The sequence below is a fragment of the Populus nigra genome, chromosome 5 (genome assembly GCF_951802175.1).
Source record: "Populus nigra chromosome 5, ddPopNigr1.1, whole genome shotgun sequence".
NCBI classification, from domain to species: Eukaryota; Viridiplantae; Streptophyta; class Magnoliopsida; order Malpighiales; family Salicaceae; genus Populus; species Populus nigra.
This window is the reverse complement of record NC_084856.1, coordinates 13,229,033-13,236,479: the sequence shown is the minus strand read 5'-3', so window position 1 is coordinate 13,236,479 and position 7,447 is coordinate 13,229,033. Positions and strand designations below refer to the sequence as shown.

At 33.4% G+C, this 7,447-nt stretch overlaps 1 protein-coding gene across 2 annotated transcripts; it reads right to left on the bottom strand.

Annotated features, from left to right (window-relative positions):
* Nucleotides 1–2,338: 2,338 nt before the first annotated feature.
* LOC133693634 (uncharacterized) lies at nucleotides 2,339–7,140 on the bottom strand. 2 transcript variants are annotated; one of them, XM_062114879.1, is made up of 6 exons: nucleotides 6,443–7,140; nucleotides 5,539–5,777; nucleotides 5,198–5,456; nucleotides 3,621–3,800; nucleotides 3,381–3,536; nucleotides 2,339–3,017 (listed from the first exon to the last, which is right to left on the bottom strand). In XM_062114879.1, the coding sequence occupies exons 1-6, from the start codon at nucleotides 6,470–6,472 to the stop codon at nucleotides 2,850–2,852; spliced, it is 1,032 nt and encodes a 343-aa protein (XP_061970863.1). In that variant the 5' UTR covers nucleotides 6,473–7,140; the 3' UTR covers nucleotides 2,339–2,849. The 2 variants fall into 2 exon arrangements, with proteins under 2 accessions (XP_061970863.1, XP_061970864.1); XM_062114880.1 differs by having other exon boundaries at nucleotides 5,539–5,774; nucleotides 6,443–7,139.
* Between the last annotated feature and the right edge of the window lie 307 nt (nucleotides 7,141–7,447).

Below are 7,447 nucleotides of genomic sequence, written 5' to 3'. Positions count from 1 at the left end.
ACTTGTCATGATTTTTCAAATAATAAAAAAAGTCATAAGTAGCTTAATTTAATATTTTAGTGCCTAGTTTCTCAGTATAACTATTATCCATTCATCAAGAATGTTTTGATATAGACATTATAGCATGGAGTATATCTGCTTTATTAAATCATTTTTATTCTCGACACTATAGTCATTGATTCTTTGAATAAAATTTGAAACTCTTTTCAAATTTTATTCCACCTTAGCTAATGATTTCACAATCAATATTATTTGAAAACAAATTGAACATTATTCATAATTCACCTAGGGTTTTAAATCCTCTCTTAATTACTCAAATATCTTCATATAATTTATGTTAAATCTAATATTTGCTCATTTATTACCCTTGATTATGACAACGTGTAGTTAAGATCAAAGCATAACACTCCTTATATAAAATAATTCAATGATCTAAAGTGTAAGAATCACTTACACAACTATTACATAAATCTTTTCATAAACATAGATGATCTCTTTATATGTAATTCTCATGCAAGTCAGTTTAGTATACATGTCATCTAACAAGTATCTACATATTAACTTCAGGTATCTCTCATACTTCAGTTTATTAGAGCAATTGTTTCTTTTCATAAAGGAACATAAAATATATTGATCTCATTAGCTCCAATTAATGTTCAATCTTAATAGATCATTGACCATGAACATTTAAAAAAATATATATATATTTGATGCAATAGGAATCTTATAATTATAATAATTTTATAATTTTCTTTGCAAAATACTTTTATCTCATAAACTTTATCTTTACTTTAAACTCATTAATCAAATTTAGATTCATTAATAAAATATAAATAAATATTAAAGGTAAAAAAAATCTTTATTAATAATAAATATGTCTTACACGAATAAAAATAATGTTGCATGTAACAAACCAATTGAATACAAGGTATATTCACTAACATAAATAACCCTTGGGGATTGATTAGGTGGTTGAAGAGGTATGTTCTTTTTTCTTGACTTCTTGAATTCAAATCTTACAGCTAGCATCTAAAAAAATTTATTAAATTTCTCTATGTTAAAAAATAATATATAAGTATTATTGGTAGCTTACTTAATAATTGAAATTTTTTAGTCATGAAGAAACTTTGATATAGTATAGAAGTTTTAATGATCATGCGATCAAGAACTCATCTTATTTTCTCTAATAAAATTAAACATAATATAGTGATGAGCTTGGATAAATTTTAAATCTAAAGAGATTTTACTTCAATTATTCTAAAAAATAATATAAAATCATTTTTATAACCTCACCTAATAAATTTTTTTATTAAACTAATTCTTTAAAACTCTATATGCATCAAGTAGAAAAGAGAGTAGTTTATGTCAACTTACAAGATTGTCCGAAAACATCCCTTCGTTGAATAATAATAATAATAATAATAATGAAGGGAAAAAAAAAAAGAGGTAATATAAAAAAGTAGACAAAAATTACCTTGCACTGTCCATCTTCAGCTCAGCCCAATACAACGAAAATTTGACCCCTCCCTCGTACGCGTCCAAATCGTTCCTTTCCATAAATAGGTAGTATTCCAGGGTTTTGTTTTTTTTTTTTTGTTGGGTTTTTCTTACATAAATGATATTATTGGAAAGTCTCACGTATTAAAATTAGTCAATTTATTTCCATAACCCTAACCCGTAATTCTATATTGCTGAGTGTGGAAAATCATACCGTTTGTATCAATTAATTTGTAACCTTGTTAGAAAAACTCCCTCTGTTTTCCTTTCCTTTTTACCTCCTAAACAGGGCTTTCAGAGAAGACCGCCAACCCAGTTGACAATTCAGACAAAGCCCCATCTACACGTGAAGTTGTAGGCTGCATCAAAAGAAAGAAAATACCTTCCTGGTCCATACGGGACATGGCACTTGCAGGAGCAAGACCATGTCAGTATGCTTGCTTTAATCTAGACAGAGCCCAGTTGTTCTAGGTTCTAGCCTTCGTCCTATACTGGCCAGCGTGAGGTCGATCGGAATGGGATTTCAGCATCTTGCTAAAAGAAGATAACCAAGGAATTGACATGGCTTGGAACGAGAAGAATTTGCTAGCATTCTTTTTCTACCGTCCAGCCAAGTCTATAGCAAGGGTACTTACGGCTTGCTTAGCCATGCTGCCCTTGTGTTTCGCATCAAGCATTCAGTATAGTTGTAGTCTCGTGTTCCAGAACCCAGGTGCCATTGAACATGAGAAAATCTGCCATATGCTTGAAAACAAGATGCGCAAAACAATTCAATGTGAGGGAGCAGTGAAGCAAAACACCAGGTGAAAGAAACAATCTTCTGGAAAAAACTTGGCAGCAGTTCAACCAAATTAGAAAATAGGTCAAATTAAATAAATTTGGTGTACCATAACTTTGACACGACTCAATCTGATTACCTAAGTTGGATTCAAGTTAAGCACTTGCAACCGAACCAAAACCTATCAGAATTTCCTAATATCCGTGGGAAATAAATGTACTGTACAGAAGCTAGGAGTGGAGGAATGACACTAGGACAGCATAGCGGGTCCAAACTAAAACAAAATTGAGTCGGGAGAGCATATACACAATCAGCCTACTGAACAATTGCTTGCATTTTCTTAAAACTGATTAGCTGACATTTTTACATGGTATTGCTTAAAATCAATCAACGAGAAGATTATCGGAGTGATACAAGAGCTTGAACACAAAGGTCAAGGAATTGAGTGAAGATGGAGGATACAACCTGGAAGCATCACACCTGGGTCGTTGTCAAAAATTTTATGGGAACCACAGCCTTGTCAGCTCTAACAAAATTAGTTGAAGTTGGTATTCACACCGTTCACATGTCAGCTTTAATAATCAGCTTGAAGGAAACTCTCATATGCAGTTCCATTCAGTGTCTTGTTGACATCTTCCCAGTTCTTAACATGGTCTGACAGTGGACCTTTGTGTATCTTGACCTGACGGCTCATTAACTCCATCAGCGGAAGACCTAGAAATGCTTGAACGTCCTTAAGTTTCTGCAGCACAAGCATGATAAATAACACACTTTGAGAGACTCACAATTTACAGTACTGTCAGCAAATGCAAAACTATCAAGTTCACAAACTGACAATTCAAATGGTCGACCATTTCCAGAGGAAATGATTATCTTGAGAAAGGAATCATTCAAGGGAGCCCAAGATGTAAATTAAATTTCTCCAAAATTTTAAAAAAGCTACTAAAATTTTACAAAGAAAAAATTCTTAAAATTAATTTGAAAGGTCTGTTGGTTGAATCGCAGAAATGCTAGGTAACATATTACTCGTTGAACCTGAAAATGTAGAAAACGAGTTGAATTTTGCATGCCAAAGATTTCCTGAGAGCTTGTCATGATAACTTACAGCAGGGTTTTTTATGAGATCCTCATAGTACAGAACAATGTGCCTGGTGCTATTGAAGTGTTCTAAAGCCTTGGCAGCTGTGATCTCAACCTCCTTCAGATCAGAAATCAACAGTGTGGAATTTATCATAGGCTTGTACTTCGCAAGTGTTTTGGCCTACAAGAAATTACAGCTAACAGCTCAAAACTATTATATACCATGAAATAGAATTAAGAATTAGTGGGGAGGGGGGGGAAGGACCTCTTCAGTGGAATGAACATGAGACTTGTGGGTTCCATTCAATAGCTTAGCATGGCGATCATAGGAATTCGCAAGAACTGAAACCATGCGACGTAGTAGATTTCTTCGAAACAAAAATATTGCAAATACACCCCTGCGGTTGAAGTAGTCTGATATTTCCTTATGATGCTGCATTACTCCCTGCATAATTAATAATAGGTTAAATTATTGCTTCATAATTTTCCTCCCTAAAACAAACTTTCAATGAGAAATGCACACACCATCCTTCTCTAGTCCCCATAGATAAATGAGGTTCTCCCTACTTCAGGTTTTGCTCAGCTGAAGGGTTGCTTTATATTATTTTAGCAAATAGTTGAGAAATTAAGTAGGAACTGACAGTGCTGAACAAGAATTAAAAAAGCTACTTCTGTAACCTCATTCAACCATGCAAAATGCTGTCCTAAAAGTACATAATTTCAAAGAAAATATGGAAACCTAAAGTTCCTTTATTGTTTTTGTTTATAAGAAAAATACTAAATATTTTTGTTATAAGCTATCCAAGTGAAAATTGCTAAAAGCAATACCATCAAGTTAAACTGTCGATTAACAATCAAAAACATAAAGTGCATTCTATTTCCAAATTAGAAAGTGCTCTCACGGTGCCCTACAGCAACTGGCAATGAAAAACCAGACAACAAAAGAAATTTTTCATTATTGACATCTGAACACAGTTTTGTTTGGGTTTAACCTACTGGAGCAGCCTGTATGGATTAATAACATACAAACATGATTTTTGGGCCTTCTAAGAGAGTATTGCAGTCTCAGCCACAATTTATTTATTCACCATGTTATACCATCAGAGAAACTGGATTCCTAAAACAGCAGTGCACAATTCCTTCTGAGCATCAGCTAATATCCACCAGATAAATAAATAAAAAATGGTATGAATAATGCTACCTTTCCATTTCTATATCTGCATTGCTTAAGGTACAGATACTTGTAACATGAAACAAGAAGCTGGTTTGATTAGATTCAATTAAAATAGGGGTTTTCACAAATCTGGCGGGAATTCATAAAACTTTAAGGTTTTCACTAGAAATGCTAAAATCTTTAAGTTTCAATTGTTGCTGCTCGTTATATTTGTTTCTAATAGGGTACCATATATCCTGATTGGATGAATAGCTTGTTCCTAATTGTTGCATTTGGATCTAATATGATACCCTGACAGGATAATCACGAGATAAGCCAATACCAACTTATGGTAATGTCACACATGAATACAAGTTTATTAAACATTAAAGGATTTGACTGGGAGTGTGTCTTCTAAAGAGTATGACAAGGAAAGAAATTTTTTTATTATCAGAAATACAGTTATTTTCCTTTTGTTTCTTTGAAGCTAATATATAGATTGTTAGTTTGTTCTGGGTAGCCACTTGAGTAGAGTGGTAGTTGACAGCTCAACGCTTTCAATTACCATGCCACCAGTGTATGAAAAGATAAGTCTTTTAGTGGCCAACTAGCAGAACAATTTAGTGGCCAACTAGCAGAACAAATGAAGTAAGGATTTAAACATTAACCTACTTTTCAACCACAATTACCTGATTAAGCATCCACTTGAAGCCAACTGCTGCGGAGCATTCATTCTTTGATGCACTAGTGAACCAGTCCAAATTGTAGACTTTATCAAGAGTTTGTGTAATTGATGAAATATTTCTCCTCCTATCAAGAACAGAAAATATCTCTCCATTTGAACTCACATTAACATGACTGTTTAACAATGTTTCAAACCATCCACTCCCTGATCTTTGCATCGACAATATAGCAAAGTACCGTACAGGATTATGCGCACATTCAGCCCTAGAAATACACCAACACAGAACTTAAAACACACCTTTTGATGAATCCAATTCAAAAACAAAAGGCAGAAATGCCCAGTTACCTGCTAAAAGTTTCGGGATTTGGATAATGTACACTAGAAATTTGCAGATTTCCATGGTCATCATCAGGAGACAGCCTCTCAACTACTTGGATATCTTGAAATTTAATTTTACTATGGATACTTGTCTGCTTTAAACAAACTGAGCAGATATAAACTCCACAAACCATTGCAAACATTAAGACTATCATCCTTAACAAAATTGGAGTTTTCTTAGCAGGCTTTATGACTATCGTATCCTGCTAAACAGAAAATTAAGCTTGTCAATATTGAGAGACATAGCATGCAAACTAGCTTTAAAGAAATTAATTAAAAAAAATCTGAAATTAAAGAACAATTGCCATTCCAGTCTTGATCTTAACCAGGCATGTGAAGAACTGATAGAAATGATTCAAAAGAACAGCAATGTTTCGCCACATCAAATAACAATAGAAAGCACCACAACCATGGAATCTTTAATGTCATATAACAGCCACAAAAAGGGAAAAAACAGAAAGGACCTTTATAGAAGGAAAAACAAATGGAGTGTCGGTTTGACAATAGTAAGCTAAAAAATAAACTTAGAAATTGAAATATATACAACTAGAAAAAACCCAGAAACAGACCCAGATCAGAACGTGCATTACTCCACAAACATATTTCAAACATGTTCCCCCCACAGATCAATGAACTTCAAAACTGAAACAGCAATTTATAAAATGAAATAGCCTTTTCTGCAGCATATACTACCACTAAAACTAATTGAACAAAAAAAAAATTATCCTTCAAGACTTCCCAGATAACCAAATTAAAAAAGAAGAAAAGTTTTAACTTTGCAGTAGAAAAATTGAAAAACAAATAGCATTTTAAGGAAATCCCAGTATTCAACTCATGCAAGAGAGCGAAAAAAGAGAGAATTTGGTGGCACCTTGTTTAATAAACAGATATACTCAGCCATTGCTGTATTTCCAGTAGCTGAAGAGACAGTGAACCCACCCAAAGGTAAAGCAAGAAAAAGTTAAAATGAAAACAAAGACTCTCTCTTTCAGAATCCGCTAGTAGTTGTACAACAGAGAAACGCCATATTTGTAGACTGCAGTCACAAAGCTTGTTCAAAGAGAGAAAGAAGGAGAATAAAGAAGCTGCCACGGAGAACTTGACTAAATTCGGAGCTATTTCTTAGATGAAGCCTCGTGAAAAACAATAAAGGGCGCCTGTGCTTCGATTTTATTTTTCGTTTTTGTATTTTCCCAAACAGTAGACGCTGCCTGCTCGTCCTTGGATTTGTGTTGCTGGCTACGCTGCCTGCCTGCCTGCCTTGATGATGGCCTATCTCTCTCCTCTCTCCTCTCTCCTCTCTCCTCTCTCCTTGATTTGTGCTGTCAGATTTCCCTCTAGATTCTGTCAAATTATTAGCTAGTAGAACTATTTTTTTCTTTTTCTTTTTTTCTCTTCTTTTAGTAGTCTTGGATTAGGTGTCAAATGTAAAAGTAGGAGAAATTTCCATTTATTAGAGCGAAATGGAGCTGGTAAATGTAACGAAGGTGCTTGGGAGTTGCATGTCTCTACTATTGCTTGGAATTGTAAGTCTCTCTTGGAGAAATCTTTTTCATGAATGAGAGCTAGATGTCGTTAGTAAAATGTAATTAAGGACTGGAGGTGCCGGTCTCTATTGCTGCTTGAAATTGGAAGTCTCCCTTTCCAAACATGTCATAAAGTCTAAACTCTTGTTAAGACTTTGACGGTTGCTTCTATCATACGTGATTTTAATTGTTGTTGTGATTATTTTTTAAAATATTTTATATTTATAAAAGTATTAAAATAATATTTTTTTTAAAAAAATATTTTTAATATCAGCGTATTAAAATGATATAAAAACATCAAAAAATATTAATTTGAAATAAAATATAAAAATTAAATTAATTTTTTTCAA